General features: G+C 40.6%; 4 protein-coding genes and 1 pseudogene across 5 annotated transcripts; 1 reads left to right on the top strand and 4 right to left on the bottom strand.

Moving 5' to 3' along the window:
• Positions 1-309: 309 nt before the first annotated feature.
• On the bottom strand, positions 310-1,959 carry LOC115750078 (protein ECERIFERUM 26-like). The gene is made up of 2 exons (XM_030687228.2): positions 1,513-1,959; positions 310-1,404 (listed from the first exon to the last, which is right to left on the bottom strand). Exons 1-2 carry the CDS (start codon positions 1,930-1,932, stop codon positions 460-462), a joined length of 1,365 nt encoding a protein of 454 aa, XP_030543088.1. The 5' UTR covers positions 1,933-1,959; the 3' UTR covers positions 310-459.
• A 623-nt stretch (positions 1,960-2,582) lies between these two features.
• LOC115750113 (V-type proton ATPase subunit c''1) lies at positions 2,583-5,343 on the top strand. Its single transcript, XM_030687284.2, has 4 exons — positions 2,583-2,866; positions 3,034-3,111; positions 4,609-4,779; positions 4,899-5,343. Exons 1-4 carry the CDS (start codon positions 2,739-2,741, stop codon positions 5,068-5,070), a joined length of 549 nt encoding a protein of 182 aa, XP_030543144.1. The 5' UTR covers positions 2,583-2,738; the 3' UTR covers positions 5,071-5,343.
• Positions 5,344-6,740: 1,397 nt separating this feature from the next.
• Positions 6,741-9,700, bottom strand: LOC115750098 (6-hydroxynicotinate 3-monooxygenase-like). Of its 2 annotated transcripts, none has more exons than XM_030687263.2 (4): positions 9,299-9,700; positions 8,312-8,616; positions 7,985-8,207; positions 6,741-7,406 (listed from the first exon to the last, which is right to left on the bottom strand). In XM_030687263.2, the coding sequence occupies exons 1-4, from the start codon at positions 9,569-9,571 to the stop codon at positions 6,897-6,899; spliced, it is 1,311 nt and encodes a 436-aa protein (XP_030543123.1). In that variant the 5' UTR covers positions 9,572-9,700; the 3' UTR covers positions 6,741-6,896. The 2 variants fall into 2 exon arrangements, with proteins under 2 accessions (XP_030543123.1, XP_030543124.1); XM_030687264.2 differs by having other exon boundaries at positions 7,997-8,207; positions 9,299-9,698.
• A 345-nt stretch (positions 9,701-10,045) lies between these two features.
• LOC115750097 lies at positions 10,046-12,080 on the bottom strand (annotated as a pseudogene).
• Positions 12,081-19,733: 7,653 nt separating this feature from the next.
• Positions 19,734-22,078, bottom strand: LOC115750096 (aurachin C monooxygenase/isomerase-like). The gene is made up of 4 exons (XM_030687261.2): positions 21,660-22,078; positions 21,051-21,352; positions 20,755-20,965; positions 19,734-20,454 (listed from the first exon to the last, which is right to left on the bottom strand). Exons 1-4 carry the CDS (start codon positions 21,921-21,923, stop codon positions 19,927-19,929), a joined length of 1,305 nt encoding a protein of 434 aa, XP_030543121.1. The 5' UTR covers positions 21,924-22,078; the 3' UTR covers positions 19,734-19,926.
• Positions 22,079-22,308: the final 230 nt, after the last annotated feature.

Genomic DNA, 22,308 nt, shown 5'->3' with positions numbered 1-22,308 from the left:
GCTCCGATAGTCCAGACGCGGATAATTTTTTATTATATATATTTCTTGAGAAGACACCAAAGATCCGAAACCGATGAAAGCATGAAATGTGAAGTGAGAGTGCAAGCCATCAAAGAAAGTGAGATCTGAAGTGTGGAGCACACACTGAGAGTTCACGTGTGCTTCACATGCATGCCATGATTATTTTCAAAGACCAATATTAACTTGGTGATCATGGTCATTCCGAAATCACTCAAATCACTTTTGTCAACCGAATTGTACAGGATTTTCCAAACCATAGAAGTCAATAAGTAGGATTGAATTTCTTTCCACAGCCCAAATTATTTCACAAGTAGAGTGAAAATGACAATGACATGTTTCTAGTTTTGATCCAAGTGAGTACTTCTATGAACTTGTATGGAAACTGAAAACTAGAGATGACTTAGGAGCGCTCGCTCCTGACTCTTGAGTCTGGACTAGTCAAGCTCTGTTCCTGTTCACTCCCATTAAAATGGTAGGGCTGAAGCTCTTAAGAAGATCATCCTCCAAAAGCTTCGCCAGTTCATCCTCCCGAAGCGTCACCATGACCACCCGGCTCATTGGCGCGTCTTCTGTTGCAGAAGGAAGGATCACAACCTGTCCTTGTCCGCACGGTGGCTCGAAATAACAGGAGACCTGAATCGGTGAATGGGCGTGTTCAAAACGGGCCGTATGAGGTCCAATGCCCTCCAGATTAAGAAATAGCAGCTCCGGAAAGTTAAGGGATCTAGCACTCTCGGGATGGCTAATGTCGTTAAGCTCTAACCACCCTATTAGATCCATGACCCCATTCTTGTCCAATTTCGCCATGATCTCTCCTATGGCCTTAGCTGCTCCTGGCAAACTATTGTCTTCCTCGTTATCTCCCGCGTGAAGACTATTACTGTAGACCATGCAGTTCCCAAAGAACTCTCTTTCAAGGCCCAAAAGTTTTCTCACATCTAGGCCCAAACACATGCTCACAAGGCCCTCTCTGTTTCCCCTCACCTTGCTTATGCAGGCCCAAAAGAGCCCGGCCAGCGCCTTGAACGGCGACAGGCCCGGCCAGTGGACGTGCTGGTCCACGGGCTGGGCCGCGGCGACGCATGATCGGACGATGGGCTCGGCGAATGAGAGAGAGAGAGTGGCGAACTTTGCGCCGGGGGCGGGGCTCGGCGTGTTGATGGAGGACTTGTAGTGGTTGATCAAAGAGGTGTTGTGGTTGGGTTCGTTTTGGTGGCCGGGTTGTCGTTTCGGGAGCGGGTGGAACAATGGTGGAGCAGCCAATTGGGCTTTGAGAGTCATGTCTGCCCAAGCCTTGATGAACATGGTGGCACAGATTGGATCAGCCAGGAGATGGATGCAGCTCAATCCAATAGCAAACCCACCTCCTTCAAATTCAGTCATCTGCAAAATCCAAATGGAGAATGTAATCAATTCAAAAAGATATGCTCAGTCATGTGAAAATCAGCACTAGAAGTAGAAATTGGCATTCATTGCGAATCTCAGTTGAACCTGAACATAGAAGGTGGACCAGAAATATGGAGCGTCAAACATCTCCTCCCAGTGGACCAGCCTCAACTCGTCCTCCCTCTCCGCGTTCCGCAGCCAATCCTCGACGCTTCCTCTGGCGCGAGCCTCCACCGCCCTCACCCCCGCGTCGTTGCACTCGATCTCCCACCGCCCTTCGCCGTCCCGCTGCAGACGCCCGGTCGCTTTGGGGAAGCTCGTGAGCGTCCTCGCGAGGCTCTCCCTCAGCGTCCTGGTCCATTCCCCTGCTTTCCTGCCCGGGTTGCCGGACCGGTAGTAGTACACGATCCTCAGGTGCCTCGGCTCCATCAGGCGGTCGAGGACCGACAAGGGGAAGCGCTTCCCCGGTTGGACGGGCTTCGTGCTCACCACGGTTCGCTTGCACGTGTACGGGATCTCGGCCATTGATGAATCAATTTGTTGAAAGACTTGTGTTTTGAGTCTCTGAGGTTTTGGTTGGTGTTTATAGCGTCGCATGTCTCATGGTTACCAGAAAAAACTGCCTTCCTTTAGTTTGTTGCAAGAATGAAAATTTCATGATGGCCTGCCCTTTTGGCATATATTTATGAATATATATATTTTTCTTTTCATTTAAAGAAGGAGGGAGATTTCTCTCGGGTCTCCGCCGCCCGTCCATTCGTGAACAAGGGCGACAGGCTCCACAGATGCATTCCTTATTTTTAACGTGTCGAGGCCCGCACGTCCAATATCCCCAATTGTCAATCATATCTTTTTCTTGCCTGTTGGGGAAGAATACCCTCTATCCATTTTACGTCATGGGAATCCCGAGCTCCGGACGACACCTCGAAATAGTTTAAGGACTTATTTAGGTTCGGAGATATTTTTAAGAGTGAAAAATCAAAATAATTTTTAAGAGTGAAAAACCAAAATAAATGTGACATGACAATTAATTATAATTGGAGAGAGATATTACAATTAAAAAATAAAGATTAAAATTAAAACCTATTCGGCCTGTTGGGCCTTTCAATAAGTTGTTTTTAGTTTTTTATTTTATTTTTTATTTTTTATTTTATTTTGGGCCACAAAAGATCTTTTTGTTTTCTCCTTAGCGGAGACCAGAAAATAATTTGAGGAAGCACCACCATCGCCACCGGGAATCGGAGCGAAGAGATCCCCACCAAACCGATTGAATTCGATAGCGAAGCAGCTCGATCAGGATCCCGCAAACGCAACGGTCCGGGACACAGGAGATGTCGAGCTCGGCAATGGTGGGAGCCGCGAGCACCTGGTCGCACGCGCTGGTTAAGATCTCGCCCTACACCTTCGCGGCGATCGGGATCGCCGTCGCCATCGGCGTCTCCGTCCTCGGCGCCGCCTGGTATGCTTTCCGAAGCCCGTCTATTGTGTGCGGACTCCAATGATTGCGTTCAATCTCGTCTGGTCGTATCCGGGGTAGCTGTGGCTTTGTCTGTTGGATATTTCCTGGTCGCATTCTACTTGGGAGTGACTGTGTGATTTCATTGGTTCTTCTTCCTGATCTGTTAGGGGGATTTATATAACTGGGAGCAGTTTGATTGGTGCTGCAATCAAGGCTCCGAGAATCACTTCGAAGAATCTTATCAGGTACTTAACCCTAATTTTCTCAAATTGAGTATGTGTAATTACGTTGCTCAATTGGCTGAGAAATTTGCTTTCTCTTTTACTCCTTTCATGAAATTGGTGTAGAGAATGGGTATGAGATATGGTTGTGCTAGCTAGTTAGATCTTTAACACTAAGCTAATTGTTGCCATTGTGTCCCTTTCTCTATAGCAACTAACTAGAATGAACAAATCTTTTATCAGTTTTCTTACTTGAATATTTGAGGCACATTATAGAAGCAGAAGCGTAATCAACTCCGGACCTCAATTTTGTTTAAAGTTTCTGTCTTGGTGCGTAGAAAGAACTTTCTTGATGAAACTTCGGCTGCTTGACTAGGGTTTTTGCTTGAAGGATGAAGCTGGGGTGAGAATTTATGTCACATTGAACAGTTGTTCTTTACAACTTTGGGTGTGAGTTGACCATGTATATAGTAGAATTTGATGTTACTCACTTAGCTGCATTTTAGGTGTGCGGATGAAACTGATTACTCTACTCCTTTACTTCTCATTTTCAATCAATGTTAAATATTTGCTATGCTCTACTCTCGATTGTCTTTCAGTTCTATCCACTTACTACTTACGCGTCTCACATGCTCATTTTGAGCCCTCTTCTTGAGGGATCTTGCTTAATTGTTGTACACAAGACAATTTTCTTACTAGCTGTATCTAGCTTTTTTGGGATCATGTCAGTTGATCTTAAAATTTTAAGCTAGTGGATGGAGGTGGAGTTTTATATCTCAAAATTCTATTGCTCCCCGACACAAATGTTGGCATTTGGCTCATATCCAGATTGAGGCAATAAATGGACTTTGAGATGTGAATATAGGATCTCTTGTACTCATATGATACAGGTCTATGTGGCACCACTATCAGTTCGCCTAAAACATTAAGTAGCTATATGGAGGTGTGGTTTATCTTTCAATGCTCTAACACCTTTTTGTGCTGCTAATTATGTCTAAAAAAGTTTTGAGAACTTGGAATGGTTCCGGAAAGTTTCCACACACGTCTATGGTGTTTTACTTTATCTCTTGTGATCTGTATCTCTAGACGGTGTATAATTTTGAGCAATCATATGATGTAGAAAGGCATGGTGAATGTTAAATCAACTTTCATCCACCTCCTTAGTTCCTTTCGTTGGTGTTGACCTGCAGCTTTCACATATCAGAAATTGTAACTAGAACTTGCTTCATCTTGCATCTGGCATGCAATGCTGTGTTTTTTTCTAACAAATCCTGTTTTGTACTCTTAACTGGTTGCTTTTGTGCTAATGCTTTTGATGTTTTCTGATGAAAATTTTACAAGTGTTCTAGCATTTTAATTAAATTCCAAAAGACATATCGTCTCTCTCTCTCTCTCTCTCTCTCTCTCTCTCTCTCTCTCTCTCTCCATACGTTGCTTCCAGCATTTGTGGCATAGGAAAGTCAATTCTTTTGCTATCTCTGCCTTCTGATACAATGTGGTGTTCCTTATCTGTTATTGCAGCGTAATCTTTTGCGAAGCTGTTGCTATTTATGGTGTCATCGTGGCAATTATACTACAGACGAAGTTAGAAAGTGTTCCATTGGCTCAGTTATATGCTCCGGAGTCTCTTAGAGCCGGATATGCAATCTTTGCTTCTGGGATTATAGTGGGCTTTGCAAACCTTGTCTGCGGGTTCATCTCTCAACCCTGTATTCTTACGCAATACAATGGATTTCTGTAGGAGGTGCCTTTCCTTTCTTTCACCTGATTTTATCTCTGACATAATCATTGCCTCATGTTCCTGGTGATAGGATTTGCGTGGGAGTAATTGGAAGCAGCTGCGCTCTGTCAGATGCCCAGAACTCCTCGCTTTTTGTCAAGATCCTAGTGATAGAGATCTTTGGCAGTGCACTGGGGTTATTCGGGGTGATTGTTGGAATAATCATGTCGGCCCAAGCTACATGGCCTTCAAAAACCGTGTAAATTGTTGGTCTTGAGGAGCTCAATTAATCGAGAATGGAGATATAGTTCCATGCTCCTGCTGAACTCTGTATCCTGAGTCTTGTTCCTTCTGGTTCATTTGTAGAGTTGTAAACAAGTGTATGTTGACTCTGTTCAGTCTCTTATCGCGTCCATTATGAGGGAAAAGAGTAAAGGTGGATCACTAGTAAGTAGAGAGTTTTTGCTTTACATGTGACTATTTACTGCTACAAACGGAAAGATGGGTAAACGGGACAGACATTTGTTTCTTGAGAATGCTTCTGAGCACACCAGAGTTTGCGAGCCTTTTTACGAGCCTTATCATCGTTTCAGCTAGACACTGAAATTGAGAGTCTCACCTTAACTGGTATCAATTTAGCCTATAAGAACATGAATTAGAAGGCATATAGGCTCGTACATGACCGTAGTTTTTTGTGTCTTGTCGATTCAAGTTTAGCCCTTACTGTAAATTTATGCGACGAGCAGCTAGTACGGCTTTCTAACAAGCCAATTATAAAGGAGTAGAAATTTGGAGCTGTTTGAACTTTGATGTCCATAGCGCAATTAGTTTCCTCTTCCATATGGATGCAGACTCAAGCCTTGCTTGGTTCAGTACTCTAAACAGAACTTCGCGGTTGGACAACTGCTTTAGGAGTTTTCCATATTTGCAGCTTCCATTGATATGATTCTGGATCAGTGAAAGGCCCAATATTATTAAAAAAAAAAATCTTCAACTTTAGCCTATGACCCAATTATATTTAATTTTTTTTTTGTCTCATAAAAAACTCCCAACTTTAGTCTGTATCTCAATTATATTCAAAACTTTTTTTTTGTCTCATTAACAACCTTCAATTTTCACTTTTGCCTCAATTTTATCGACCTCATACCCAAAAAAATTCTCAACTTTAGCATTCGTCCCAATTATATTTTAAAAAAAATTCTCATAAAAATTTTCAAACTTTTACTCTTGTTCTAATTCTACTACTTCTATCTATAATCACTGTTAGCTAATCCTAAGTAACTTGAATTTTCTCGCCAAACTTATCAATGAATTTTCGAAATTCGAAAACAATAGGTCTCGGGGACAACGAAATTTGAGATCATTTGTCCAGATAATCAAATCTCCACATCTCATAGTTTTTTGGGCTGTTGAGTGCCGGGGGAGTGGCTCTAGTCTCCGGATAATGTGTAGGGAAAGCATACAACAAAAGAGAAGTTGCTGGGTTTTTTCATGTTAGCTTTGCTAAAGTATAATTCATTAACGATATGAAAATGTCACGTAAAATTAACTAACGGTAATTATGAATAGAATGCTAACAATGGTAAAATTGAGGTAAAAGTAAAAGTTGAAAATTTTTCATGAGAAATTTTTTTTTGGATATAATTAGAACAAATGCTAAAGTTTTGATTTTTTCTTGGATATTAGGCTAATAGAATTGGAAAAAAAAAAAAAACTAAAGTTAGAGATTTTTTTTGGGTGTTAGGCTACTAGAATTGAGACAAAAATAAAAATTGAAGTTTTTTTATGAGACAAAAAAATTTGAATATAATTGAGACATAAATTAAAGTTGGAGCTTTTTTTGGGTATTAGACTGTGAAAATGAGAATGGTCTTGTCTGATTTGCATGAATAGGGAGAACTTAGGGCATCAACCTTCATGAAGCAGAGCATGGTTACTCGAAATGTAGCAGTCTTATTCTTAACAAACAAAATGAGTTTCTAACCAATAACTGAATTGTACACAGACCGCAATTTACGATTAGCACCACAAGATAGTCAATCGGACTGGGATCCAGTAGCATCATGTTCCTTGATCTTCAATTAAGCCATCAAATAGAAGAGTTCTCTGGTAGGAGAACTTCGTTGAAGAAGGGCATGTTCTTCTGCTGAAGCTCTTGCCACTCTTCACGATTTGTCGTCAAAGGATCAAACTGTTCCCAACCAGCAACAGGCAAACCTTGTTTAATGCGGCCCAGTCGCCGTGAATGTAGGACTTGCTTCGAAGTAACTGGAAGCCGTAGAGACTGATATTCGCAAAGAGCTGATTGCAGATTCTTGACTCCCCATTTCTTGAGGCACAAACCAAGAACCGTAGCATCTGATATAGACATGTTCGTGCTTCTCAAACCGTGAGGAGTCGTCGGGTGAGCGGCATCGCCGACCAACACCACATTGTCCCAGAAGACCCGCTCTAAAGGGTCGCAGTCATATATGACGTTTATGAAAGGTTCTTTTGTTTCTTTCATTATTCTAGCCAACTCAGGGAGCCAAACTTTCTCTGCTTCTCTGTGCATCTTCTGGATCATTTCGCTGCTGACTTTCATGGTAAGAGAGTTTCCCTGTATAAAATTTCAGAAATATGATATTATCTGTTGTTTCTTTTTGGCTTTGCCACACCTAAATAGATGGTAAAGAACTCTACAATTGATTGCATATTATGCTTCCTGATGCATCTGTGTTAAGCAAAATGTGGATGTTTTCTACAATACGAAGAATGCTATGGCCAAAAATATTCTAAACAGAGAATACTGGGGTCCGAGGAGTTAGTAGTTGTATAATCCTTTGAAGAAGTTGGACGCATTCGTGTTATAGAAAGGCCAAAGTGGATTGAGCGGGAGCAGCAATCAAGATAAGGTGATCTACTACTGTAATTTGCATTGCTATCCTCTGAGGAAACAAGTCTTCAAAATTAGGGCCGCCTGTAGCTGTCAAGAGTCAAGAGCGTGCAGAGAACTACTTGTTTCATATCAACCATGTTTAAAGAAGTTTGGAATCTCATATTTACTTCACTTGATAGAAAATTGCAAGGAAGATAAATGCTTCGGCAAATGTTCTTCTTTCCGTTTAAGATAACAGCATTCGACAGTGTATAACAAAACAAAAAGTTTACGAGAGAAAAGCAGAATTAGGATTAGACCAGAAGATTTACCTTCAGTTCAGGCTCGGGCTGATTGATATACCAAATCCAATTAAGCCTTCTGTTCAGGAGTTCGTAAAGCACGCTATGAGTCCCGGAACCCAGGTCAAAGTACAGACACTTCCCAAGATCAGGGTAAGCTCTCTTGATCCCCAAAATGGCTTCTGAATTCTCTCGTCCCGAAAAATCGAGAACTCCCCTCCAGGCACAATAACCTGAATACCTACAAACACAGTTGCTATCATTTCACACTACAAGCTCACTTGCAAGTCTATTGCGACATCAACAATGGCATGGGGGTCCAAATTCAATGGTTTCAGAAAGAACCTCAGTTTAAGGTTGGGGAGGAAGCTCTGTCGAATGGAAGACAGACACCCATCTGCTGCGACAAGCAAGTTACCGGTTATCTCAATGGTATCGTTGGTCTTGAGAACTTTAGTTTTGACTCTGACTTCAGTCTTGTCGTTAGATAGGCTGAATGACAGGAATACATGACCATATAACATAACAGTAGGTGGTAGTTCCTCGCGAAGAAGGCCGTGGAGGTTGGTCCAGTGCGCTGCTCTGAAATCGAATTCCTCATCCCTTGTAATTACCCAGCTCACGTTTTTTTCACTGTCTGTTGCATTGTTCTGCAGTGTTTTCCAGGAAATTAGCAGGATTTAGATCGAATGGAATTTACATACTCGAACTCATTCCAAGGTGAACTCGAGAAAAATTTGGTTTAATGAACACTTGAAACCATACCGACAGATGGTGAAACGATCAATTGGGTTGTCGGGGTTTCAGTTTTTTCACAAAGACAGGATATGATCCTCTGATCCTCATGTTATATTACAGAAACAATCTGTGAAATTTCACATCTTCATGCAAGTAGTTTGCTCTTTTCCATTTCCGTTGGCTACAGCAGAAAGATAGAACTGAATCCAAACCTCTGTCCTTGTGCATAAATCACAGGTAGACAGTTTTTTTCTTCAAATGTCAACACAATAAATTGAACCCATCACCAGATTCACGACAAATACCAGAACCAATCAGAAACCTTTTTCAACTTTTCTGTTCAATTTCTGCACTAAGAAACCACGCTTCTAGCTTTTATGGCTTTTGTATCAGTTGAAATCCACGCATTATCTTAGCTAGATTACGAACTAAAGCTTCAAACTTTGAAGCAGCAAACTTTGAAGTTGAACCTAATCAATTTCGCCGGCATAAAAGTACTCGTTTGTTCTTCAAACAACAAAAGACAACCCAACTCGAAAAAACTCATCCTTTTACGTCCTCGTGAACTCAGAAGGCGGGGCAACAGAGCCTGACCTGATCAACGGCGAGAGGCAAAGTGGCATCCTGGAGTTGCTCCGCCCTTCCGAGCCAAGCCTCGATCAGCTTCCGAGCCGACGGTTCGAGTCCGAGCCCCGCCCCGGTGGGGCTGCCGGTGGGCGGCGCGCTCGATTTCTCGACGACAACGACGTCCCATCCTGCTAAGATGAGCGCGTGCGCGCAGGATAATCCCGCGATGCTGCCTCCGACTATCACTGCCTTGGCCTTGGGCTTTGTGGTTTCCTTGGTTTCTTCGTCTCGTCCCTCCATTGGGAATCTATGGACATGGCTGTCTCGTGAAAGCTCGTGCTTTGTGTTTGGTTCCTAATGTCCGGTCTGAACATGTGGCGGTTTGGCTCGGGATGATTGAGACCCATAGCCAGACAGCGACGGCCAGATATTTTATGCGGCAGCTACACAATATGGCCGTGACAGTTGCCAAAACTAGTCAGATAATTTCAAAAATCAAACACAGTAAGTTATATGTGATGCCAATCAATGAGATTGGTCTCCGACATTACGTTAGTCCTGTAAAACGATGAACGATAGGTTGGACATGTTTGCTGTGCTGTAATTCGAGTAATGTTTTGGTTAAAGTACGGATTCTGAGGCATTCTTTTCGGCTATCGAAAGATACCGTATCGAAAACTTTCTTATTCTTTTTGATGAGTAATCACAAGTGCTCCTATTTTTTGACATGTGAATCCATATATGGCTAGCTTTGACACGCTGATAGATGAGGGATATTTTCTTATTCAAAAATGAAGGTTGACTTATTTACAAGTTCTTAAGCAGATGAAATGATCCTCAACCCTCTTAACACACAAGTCTAACATGAGAGACACCTTCCTTAAGGACACTGGTTTTAGTCGAGATGATCAGCATTTGCGGGCCGAGAAAAGGCTGCTCGATCAGATCTATTTGAGCAAAGGGTTTTGTCCGAAGAAGGGCACGCCTCTCATCTGAAGCATCTTGCATTCCTCCCAATTGGCGGCGCTAGGATTGAACCGCCCGCTGTCAGGGAGCGTAAGGCCTTGTTTTATCCTCCCGAGTCGCCGGGCGTGCAAGACTTGCTTGGATGCAACGGGTAGCCTAATGGATTGGTATTCTTCAAGAGCAGCTGTTAGATTTCCCGACCCCTGCTTCTCCAAGCACTGGCCTAGGACCACCGCGTCCAGAATCGACATGTTTGTGCTCCTCGAGCTGTGTGGCATCCTGGGGTGTGCCGCGTTGCCAACGAGTACCACATTGTCCCATACTATTGGTTCTAGGGGATCACAGTCGTAAATGGCATTGACGAAAGGTTCTCTTGTTTCTCTCGACCAAACCAAAGCCGGATGCCAAATTTTCTCTGCATCTTGGTACATCTTCTGAATCATTTCATCACTTGCCTTCATAGTAACTGAAATGCCCGGTATTTGTCAATAACAGACAAAATATGAGATACCTATGATCATTTGATGACTCCTATGATCTAGGTTTTAATAAATTCAGGACATATTTACACCCAGATCTTCTATGAGATATGCCCGTGTAGTCCCGCCAATTAATCTCATGGATAAACAGGAAAATTGTCGGCCAATGTTGATCATGGTCATTTGTGGGTTTAACTACATCCGCAACTGCTATAACTTCCATACAGTCAGATGAGGAGCAAGATGGGTGAATATTACCTTCAAGTGAGGTTCAGGTTGATTCAAAAGCCATATCCAGTTCAGCCTTTTGTTTGGGATCTCGAAAAGAATAGTATGATTGCCGGGCGCCAAGTCAAAGTACATGCATTTACCAAGCTCCGGATGCGGATATGCCTCCCTGACGTTCTCGATGGTTTCTGAATCTTCAATCCCCGAGAAATAAAAGACTCCTCTCCAGGAGCAATAGCCTGAATACCTTTGGTGTCTACGTGATCACGGTATCGATGCATTAACATTTTTTGACAAAGAGGTAACAACCTTAGTTTGACGTCGGGAAGATAGTGAGCGCGAATGGGAGAGACGCATCCATCTGCAGCAACCAGCAAATCTCTGTCTACTTCGTCGGTTTCTCCGGTGTTGGGAACTCGGGCCTTGATTTTGACCGATCGCTTGCAGTCGGAAACAGAGAAAGAGATGAGAAGGTGGCCCTAGAGAAAAATTTCTGGTGGCAATGCAGAAAACAGGTGGTCATGCAGAGCGCACCAATGTGCTGCTCTATGGTTGAAATTCTCATCTCTTGCTAGTATCTTCCTGGTTTTCTCATCACTGATCGCTTGATTCTGGTACACATAGACAAGATCAATATCAACATGTCTAACGATCATGGCGCAAGAAAAAAAATGTATGCTCTGCGCCAATTCTCCAGCATTCGTGACCTTAACTTCAATACAAACCACAACCCAAAACCTTAGGAAGACTTTAAACGAGGCTGAGTTTGTCATATGAAGTTTCCTTACAAGATCAATGGGGAGTGGGAAGGTGATGTCCTGGAGGAGGTCCGGGCGTCCGGTCCAGGCCCTGATGAGCTCCTGCGAGAGCGGATCCAACGCGAGCCCTGCGCCGGTAGGGCTTCTCTTGGGAGGCCTGCGCAATTTCTCTACGACAATAACGTCCCACCCTGCCCGAATGAGCGCGTGCGCACACGACACGCCTGCTACGCTCCCTCCTACGACCACAGCCTTCGGGGTCAGTGTCGGCTTCGGCTTGTTTTGATGAGGAAGATCATGGTCGTGGTTCATGGATTCTGTTGTATCTTCTCCTAAAGGCTTCCTGCTGGGAGTTTCTATCTCTTGCAGAAGAAGGGACTGTCCAAGGCTCCCAAAGTGTGGCGTACTCATTTGTTTTGTGTAACTCCTATATAGTCGCGGGACGTTGAATCACGGAGTCCGGAAGGAGTTTATAAGTAGAAAGATAATGGTGTCATTGACAAATTTCATGCGCTAACAGGGTCATCAATCACCCGCGGAAATAGCATTATAAATCAGATTTGTCATTCTAAAAGTGGATCAGATCTTGAAAATGACATTTTTTTTATTTAATTTCGATAGCCATTATTGTAAATAATAGCACACTAATCTCTTGACATTTTTCTTGAAGAGTTAATACCATGAAAAATCTCAAACTGGTACATCTGTGACAAATTAACCCTATAATAATTTTCGTTAATTTTTACTGTCAAGTTGCTGAGTGAGATGACACGTGACAGTTGACACTTGTACCGGTTTGAGATTTTTACCCTCAATTTGTCACGGGTGTCCCGATTTGAGGTTATTGATAGTATAAACATAATTTAACGGAAACTAACGGAAGGTAAATTTGTTACAAGTGTACCAGTTTAGTTGGTAAAAAAAATTAGTTTGAAGTAAATTTGTCATAAGTGTAACGACTTGGGATTTTTTATGGTCAAAGAATTAGTTTGAAGTAAATTTATCATAGGTATACCAGTTTAAGGTTTTACGAGGTATTAACCGTTCTTGAAATATGTGGCAATCAAATAATTTTGTACTTTATGAAGTATAGACCTTCTTCATTCACTAGGCCATCTTCATTTAATTGAAAATTTATGTAAATTCATTTATAATTTAGATGAACTTAACCTTACACAATCAATTATTTTATAATTTCGATTTAGTATTCAGTATTTGGCTAAGAGGAATCGTTTAAGTTTTCCACTAAATTAATAACCAGATGCCTCATTTTGAAACCATAATAGTAATATATTTGTACATAAATATCAAGCCACCTGATCTCTATTTTTAAATTATTCGACTACGTTATGGCTAAAGAACACTAGAAGTGCCAAAATTTGTGTACAATGCTTACTTTAGTGCCAAAACTTTCAAAATGATCGCTTAAGTGCCAACTTTTTTAAAAAACGATAACTTAAGTGCCAATTTCTTTTAAAAACGATCATTTCGGTGCCAACTCCAATTTCAACTGATATAGCTTACCGGAAATCCGACACGTACTTTTTTTATTAATATTTGAGCCAACGTGGCTCGGTGGAGTTGACACTAAAGTGATCGTTTTAAAAAAGAATTGACACTTAAATGATCGTTTTGAAAGTTTTGACACTAAAATGAGCACCATACATAAGTTTTGACACTAAAATGAGCGCTATACATAAGTTTTAACATTTGTAGTGTACTTAAGCCACTACGTCATTACTCAATCACCGACCTTAACTTTAGTCAACTCGTATCATTTAACTACTAAGACCGCATCATGATCAAGTTCACCTTAATCATCAAAATTAAAATTATTTTTTATAATTCTAGACTTCCAAATTACCGTTTTACCCTTAATGTCCAACTTCTCTTAATCAAGCTACACTACTTAAATTAAATACCCAAGGCCATTCATTACTATCCAAGACATATGAATATCTTGTATTCAATAGAGACACGCCACAACTTACATAAAGTTACCACCTTTAAAATAATTATAAGTTCAAACTTGGAGTAGTTAAAAACTGTATGGATTAAGCAGTTAATTCTGACAATAACTTTATTACCTATCATCAGACGAACCTTAGAATTTTCAGTTTCAGCATACTAGTCTACTAGTTATGTCAAATTGCAAATTCGCCCTTAAAGTTTGTAAAAGTTTGTAAGCTAGTTATTTCTAAACGGTTTGGTTTCCTTTTATTGATCCAACTTAATAATTCACTAATCAATGCTTTAAACCTTACAATGACACTGTTAAAGAGCCCTCTCATTTCTACGAGTTTGCCAAAATTTTACTTAAACATGTCTAAAATTACAAAAATGCATACTGTTTTCTCAATCCAAGTTGCGACAAAATCTTACTGGTAATCATTTAAACACATTCTAGGCATGTAGAAAACTTTTCAAATTAGACCAAGAGACCGCGATAGCTCAATATAACAATATGTAAAACATGCCATTACTAAAGTCCAATTGAACGTAACATTAAAATTCCAATTAAATGAGCAAAACATCAACCAACCAAGTCAAAAAAATGTTACGTAGCCCTTAGAGTTTTCACTTATCTTGAGTGGAAGGACCTTGAATTAATCAAAGCATTAATCACCATGACTGCAAAACAAACAAATACTGAGTAACAGTTATCTGTCTTTTGAAACAAAACCTAGTTTGATAAAGAAAGGAATATGAAGACCATGAGATTAAAAGTTTGGACAACTCAAATTGGAGAGATTTTGGAGCTTGGTTGTAATTTGAATTGGAACTTTTCTTTTATTGCAAAAGATTGGATGACAAAAATAAAGAATTGATGTGGAAAGCGTGAAGATGAGTTCGTTCGGCCAAATGGAGCAAGTGAGGGTGATTTGATTCCCCCCCCTCCTCATTTTCTCTTTTAAAGGACAATTAAACCGTGATTAAAAGACATGGCATGAATGGTGTTATCTAGTGTTTAAGTTATATGACAAAAATTAAAAAGAGTGGGGAGATAATCAAGTGACAAATTACTTATCTTGAGTGAAAGATGAAGATATTTGAAAATTTGGTTGATGATATCTTGTAAATATTATCAAAAGCTATAGAACACTAGGAAAATCTTAACTCTGTAAATTTTCACTTTGATAATTTCCGATACATATTTCAGGGCATAACAGTCCGTGCTGACGGCTACTATGACAATATGTTTTTCACCATCACTCTTCATGATCGACTTATATTTACATATTTATTGAGCATATTAAAATGAACAAACTCTTGTTTCCAATTTATTTCCTTGAACTATGATGTCTCGTAAATTTTATAGCCCCCACTGAAGTTGCACTGTGGAAGACCACGGACACAGAAAGTATTTTTCTAATTTTTTTGAATCCTATTGTATGGCAGAGTTCATAAAGTAGTGGGAAAAAGAAGATTTACGAAGCCAGAGTTAGTATGAATCACTTTGGATGCAGATAAAATAATCATGATCAATTTAAATTGTACATAATTGTCAGAAAAGTTATACAATAAATACTTAATTCATTGAAGTTTAACGTTGGTAATCATGTGTTCTTTAATGTGTCACTAGTAAGAATAATGTGACCCACATAATATTATTATTAATAGTTTAATAATTACGTAAGTGCTAAAAACCTATTGTCTATGAAAGGATGCAATTCGTATAAGAAGTTGAATACACTTATTAAAGGCACCTATTGATAGCCCATATGAAAAAAGAAAAAAATCTGGTCCTCTCTCCACTAAATGAACAGATGTAAGTGGTGTATATCCTCTGTCAGATAAAGCAACGTAACTGAACAATGTGTAAGGAAGAGAAATCAAAGTTCTCCGTCTTCTCATAATTTTGCAATAGTCGTACTTAAAGTTATTGCTATGGATCGAGGTACGCCTTAATTCTTCTTATTATGAAAATTATGACGATCGAAGATTCGTTGACGTTGAATTTCGGCATCAAGTTTCACGCTAAGTTATTAATGGTGTATCAAAGAGTTGACAAAACCCTAATATCGTTTTATAACCCTATGGCTCTTTTGCTCGCCCGATGCAAGACTATCTACCTTTGAATGTTGACTTAAGGTTTTGCCTTAGTGGCAAAATCATCTTTTATTAGCTATTAGTTAGCGGGAAGAGTTTCTTAGGGATTCTTTAGACTTAATTTGAGCACGTTCTGCTAGCTAGGTTTGATTCAGAATCCTTCACACTTGCTGCCAAAACATCATAGGCTGTCCAAACCAAATAGTATAGCACTCTGACTTTTTAGGGAATTATCTCATGTGATTGGTGTCATGAATTTGGATAGTCTACCAGAAGTGGCATATGTTTGAGGATTAGGAACATGAGAAATCTCCAACAAACAAACTCAACCTTACTTGTCTAAGGCTTTGTTTGTTTCACGAAAATGAACGATTTAAAAAATAAATTCTTAAAAACGATCATTTGTATCACTTATGAAAATGAATAAATAATTTTTTTTATCATTTATGAAATATTTAGACATAAATTATTGTTGACAATAAAAGTATTTTCAATTGGCTAGTTATTTCAAGTAATACAAGCGATCGTGTTTAGGAAAATGTTTTTCAAATGGTTCATTTTTCGCGAAATAGATGGAGCCTAAGTTGTAGATTACACGTTCTATGTCGGTTGATGTTCATTATCTCGTGGTTAATGACCGAAAATGAATCCGTAAAAAAAAGTGATGGATGCATACCTAACTTAGGGAGATGAGACAAAAAACAAATTGCAACACACGCACACACACACTCAAGTGCAGAGCTGATTCTCCTCATTTGATTCTTGGAGAGAAGCATGGTGTATATGAAGAAAAAAGCAGGAGAGAGCCCACTTGCTATCTTCTCTTGTGGAAGGCCACAAAGCGCAAAGCAGCTTCTGGAATAGCCAAAGATTTTGAACTTGTCAATCACAACTTACAAGATTCAAATGTGGGGTTATCTTGTAAGCCTCAGACTTTCCTTCCTGTGGAAAAACAGAGCTGGTCAAATTCTCAGCCATTTCAAGTTAGAGATGGGTTGGGATGGAGACAACGAAGTACATGCCTTTGAGCTTAAAACTGATAAAGAGGTGGAATTCCCTCTTCAAAACTCAAGTTGTTTGTTTGCTTTTGATCATCTTTTATTTTTTGTTTTTAATCTATAAGCAAACACCTATGTGTGTGTATAAGATAAGCATTCAGACCGAATGATTTTATGAAATTATGTCTATACTTCTACATATTACAGTAAAGTAGGAGACATTTTTATTTTTCCCTCGAGGAATCTTTCGAATTACCATTGGTTAGCTTTCAATTTGCCTTTGACCAATTGGACCAGTCGCTTATTAGGGATGACAACCTCCTGTCTGTGAAACAAGGTCTTTTGATTTTGTCGGTGCTTGAAACAATTTTGCCTTCTCCACATTACTGTATCTCTAGAGTCAATAATTGTATGAGTATCTACAGGTCTTAAATCATCAACAGGCTCTCCAAGCATGCTGCAAATTCAGCCTAGAGTTGCTCCGTTGACTGGAATACTAGGAGCTCCCGTGTCAATCACTTCCATTCCTCTCATTAGGTCATCTGTAGCACTCATAGCTATAGCTCTAACTCAATTATTTCCTAATAATTGATGTACTTCACAAGTCACATTAGTTTCTTGACTAATAATAGCTCGACCTTTAACTAGCAGAGCGTTATAAATATTAGGCATCTTGCTTGGGGAAAATGCTACATCTAGTACCGGACCAATGATTTGAGTGATCCGTCCACACACACACACACACACACACACACACACACATATATATATATATATATCCTTACATGTTATTAGAACCTCCAAATACTCAAGCGAGCTTGAGTACGACCGAAAATATTGCCCAGGTAACTGTGTTACGATCTTTTGGGCTACATTGACGGCTCCCTCCCACAACCATTCAAAATAGTCGCAGGACATTGATGGTAAAGTTATCGACGCCAACCCTGGATATGTCCTTTGGAATCGTCAGGACCAGCTTCTCTAACACGCCTGTTTTCACTTTAGTCTCTAAAACTTTAATCTTAATGACGTTTGGCATATAAATATACACTGCTGCAAAATTGCAAAGAAGATATACATTTTGTCACTTTGTTCTTTCTTTTCCCGATAAAGATAACAGCATTCCACAGTGTGTTCCCAGAATCCAAAAGTTTACGACGAAGAAGCACACTTAGGATTATACCAGAATCCAGGTCAAAGTACAGACATTTCCCAAGATCACGGTAAGCTCTCTTGATCCCAAAAATGGCATCCGAATTCTTTCGTCCCGGAAAATCGAGAACTCCCCTTCATGCGTAATGACCTGAATACCTACTAAAACTGTCTGCTGTCATTTCACACCACAAGCTCACATGCAAGTCCATTGCAAGAAAACAATTGATAGGGGTCTGAAATTCATTGGTTTGCAGAAAGAACCTAGTTTAAGATCGGGGAGGAAGCTCTGTCGAATGGAAGACAGGCGCCCATCTTCTGCGACAAGCAAGTTACCGGCTATCTTGATGGTGTCATTGGTCTTGAGAACTTGTGTTTTTGACTCTGACTTCAGTCTTGTCGTCGGATAGGCACAACGGCTGGAACACATCATCCCATGACACAGCACTCAGTGATAACCCGTCGCGCCAAAGGCCGTGGATTCCTCATCCATGGTTTGGCACCCGGTTCACCTCCTTTTCACCATCCGTCGCGTTGTTCTGCATTGCTCTTTCAGGAAATTAGCAGTAATTGGATCACACTAGAAACCATACCGAGACGGTGAAACAACCGATTCTTTTCACAAAGACAACATATGATAATCATCTTATTTTGCAGAAACAATCTGTGAAATATCACATCTTCTTGCACTTTTTTTGTTTGCTCTTTTCCACTTCTTTTTGGTTACAGAGGAAAGAGAGGATCTGAAAACAAACCTCTGTTCTTGCCCGTAAATCATGCACATAGTTGTCTTTCTGAATGTTGATGCACAAAGACTTCGTTTATTTCGCAGAAAATGAATGATTCAATTTCTTTTTTATAAAAGTGATCACTTATATTGCTTCTAAAAATAAATGAAAGGCAAATATTTTCACCTTTTATGAAAATGTTCATACATAAATTGTTGTCGATAACAAAAATATTTTTCATTGACTAATTATTTCAAATGATACAAGTGATCGTTTTCTAGTCTGAACCACTCGAAAGAACATATCCATTTATGCCCTCGTGAACTCGGAAAACGCACAACAGAAAGTGACCTGGTCAATAACGAGAGGCAAAGCGGCATCGTGGAGTTGCTGGACCCTTCCGAGCCAAGCCTCGATCTACTTCCAAGCCGAAGGTTTTGAGCCTGAGCCCCATGCAGTTGGGGCTCCAGGTTGGTGGCACACTCGATTTCTCCGCGACAGTGACGTCCTATCCTGCTAAAATGAGCGCGTGCGCATGATCCCGCAATGCTGCCTCCAACTATCACTGCCTTGGCATCGGGCTTTTGTGGTTTCTTCCTCTTGGCCATCCAGTGGGAATCTACTAACATGATTGTCTCAAGAAAGCCTGTACCTTTTGTGTTTTGTTCCTGATGTTCAATCTGCACATGTGGCGGTTTGGCTCGGAATGATTGAGAGTCGTAGCTAGATGGTGGCGGCCAGATATTTTATGCAGTAGTTTTACTAGAAATGAAACGTTATTTGTGATGCCTATCATGTGAGCATGTGGATTGTCATCCACATTACATTATCCCTGTAGAAGATGCACGATAGCTTTGCCATGTTTGCTGTATTGTTATGAAAAAAATGTTTTGGTTGAAGCACAGTTACTAATTGGGTTATTCTTTTCGGCTGTCGAAAGATACCACATTAGAGACTTCCTTTTTCATTTTGATTAGTAGTCATTGGCATTCCTATTTCTAGATATGTGAATCCATAAATGGCTAGCCTTGACCCACTGTTAGATCAGGAAACTTATCTTACTCATGAACAAAGTTTTCTAACAGTTTGCCTAATCCAAGTGCTTCAGTAGATGAAATGATCCTTAACCCTCTACCACAAATCTAACATGACTGTCACTATCCATGATGATCCTGGTTTTAGTGGCATACTTAGGAAGACACATCTCTTGCTATATCCAGCTAGAGCTAGAAATAATCTGTGACATGTCTGAAATCCTTAATTGACATGACCAGGATGGGAACAAATAAAAGATGATCACCGTTTGCCAGCAAATAAAAGGTTGCTCGAACCGAGCAGAGGATTATGTCCGAAGAAAGGCACACATCTCTGCGGAAGCATCTTGCATTCCACCTGAGTGGCTGTGTTAGGATTGAAAGGTTTGAAGTCAGTAAGCGTAAGACCTTGTTTTATCCTCCCGACTCGCCGGGCATGCAAGACTTGCTTGGATGCAATAGGTAGCCTAATGGATTGGTATTCTTCCAGAGCAGTTGTTAGATTTTCCGACCCCCACTTCTCCAAACACCGACCTAGGACAGCTGCATCCAGAATCGACATGTTTGTGCTCCTTGAGCTGTGCGGTGTCGTTGGGTGCGCTGCATCACCAACAAGTACCACATTGTCCCAAACTATTTGTTCTAGCGGATCACAGTCGTAAATGGCATTTATGAAAGGCTCTTTAGTTTCTCTCATGAGCTGAACCAAAGCCGGATGCCAAATTTTCTCTGCATCTTGGTACATCTTCTGAATCATGTCATCACTTACTTTCGTAGTAACTGAATTCCCCTGCATTTGTCAACAACAGATTAATTATCAGATACCATAAGGCGCAAGGGACTAATGGAAAGGGATACATATCTACAAATACGTCTATGGTGATTCCTATGATCTAGGTATCAATGAATATGGATATATTGATACCCAGATCTTCTATGAGGTATGCTCATGTAGTTCCTCCAACTAATCTTGTGAATAAACAGGAATATTATACGACGATGTCTATCACGATCGTTTGCGTCTTTAACTACATCCACTACTGCTATTGCTATATTACAGTTGGTGAGAACCAAGATGGGTGAATATTACCTGCAAGTCAGGTTCAGGTAGATTCAAATACCATATCCAGTTCAGCCTTTTCTTTGGGATCTCAAAAAGAACAGTATGATTTCCGGGCGCCAAGTCTAAGTACAAGCATTTTCCAAGCTCCGGATGTGCCTCCCTAACTTTCCTGATAGTTTCAGAATCTTCAATCCTCGAAAAATCAAAAACTCCTCTCCAGGCGCAATAGCCTGAATATCTATTATATCAACATAATCACGTAAGCTAACAAAATGTGCAAGTTAGGGATCAATGCATAGCAAATTGGACAGAGAAGTGACAACCTTAGTTTGACGTCAGGGAGAAAGTGATTGCGAATTAGAGAGAGGCATCCATCTGCAGCGACGAGCAAATCTCCATCTACTTCGGTGTTTTCTCCGGTGTCGAGAACTTGGGCCTTGATTTTGACCGATCGCGTATCATTGGAAACAGAGAAGGAGAGGAAAAGATGGCCCCAGAGGAATATTTGTGGTGGCAATGCACTGAACAGGTGGTCATGCAGAGTAGCCCAATGTGCTGCTCCATGATTGAAATTCTCATCTCTTGTTAGTATCTTCCTGGTTTTCTCCGAGTTGATTGCTTGGTTCTGGTACAAGTAGATGCATAAGAATTTGGTAAGAGCAAGGACACCCTTTGGACTGCCACATAACAAACATGAGCAATGTCTTTATGTTCAACAAGAAACAAAGAAAAGGACCCATATCTCAATGAAGAACTTAACATCTCCCCACATTGTCAAGCAAAGCAAGAATTTAAGATTCATGTTGCTAGCGAAAAGATATATTCTTCCCCAATTCTTCAATAGTTGTGATCGTATACTTCAATACATATAAGAACTCAAACCTCGGGAAGACTTTAACTAAGACTGAGTTTGTCATATGAAGTTTCCTTACAAGATCAATGGTGAGAGGAGAGGTGATGTCGCGGAGGAGCTCAGGGTGTCCAGTCCAGGACCCGATGAGCTCCTGAGAGAGCGGATCCAAGCTGAGTCCTGCACCGGTGGGGCTTCCTTTCGGAGGCTTGGCCGATTTCTCTATGACGACAACGTCCCACCCCGCCCGAATGAGCGCGTGCGCGCAGGACACACCTGCTATGCTCCCTCCGACGATCACGGCCTTCGGCTGCTTCTGATGAGGAAGATCGTGATTGTGACTCATGACTTCTGCTGTACCTTCTCCAGGTCTTGCCCTGTGTTTCTAAGTCATGAAGGAGAGATTACCTAAGACTCCCAGTTGTTGAAGGAAGTGGAATCCACTGAGTGCAGAAGGTGTTGAGAAGTAGAAGACAATTGGGTCATTGCCAAATTTTCATGTGCTGACAGGATCACAGGCACTTACTCCCCAGAAATGGCATTTTACCTTATAAAAGTCCATTAGTCTCTTGAAAATGACATTTTTTAACTTTAAAATTTCACGTTCGCTTGTTAGCTACCTTTGCATCGTCCAAATTTTATAGTGAGCATAGAGAAAAAGAAAGTCTATCGTAAAGTGGTCTCATTTGATTCTATAAATTTATCTTTTGCCTTTCAACTTAAGATTTTCT

The sequence above is a fragment of the Rhodamnia argentea genome, chromosome 4, assembly GCF_020921035.1.
Source record: "Rhodamnia argentea isolate NSW1041297 chromosome 4, ASM2092103v1, whole genome shotgun sequence".
Classification (NCBI taxonomy): Eukaryota; Viridiplantae; Streptophyta; class Magnoliopsida; order Myrtales; family Myrtaceae; genus Rhodamnia; species Rhodamnia argentea.
This window is presented reverse-complemented; position numbering and strand designations above follow the sequence as displayed.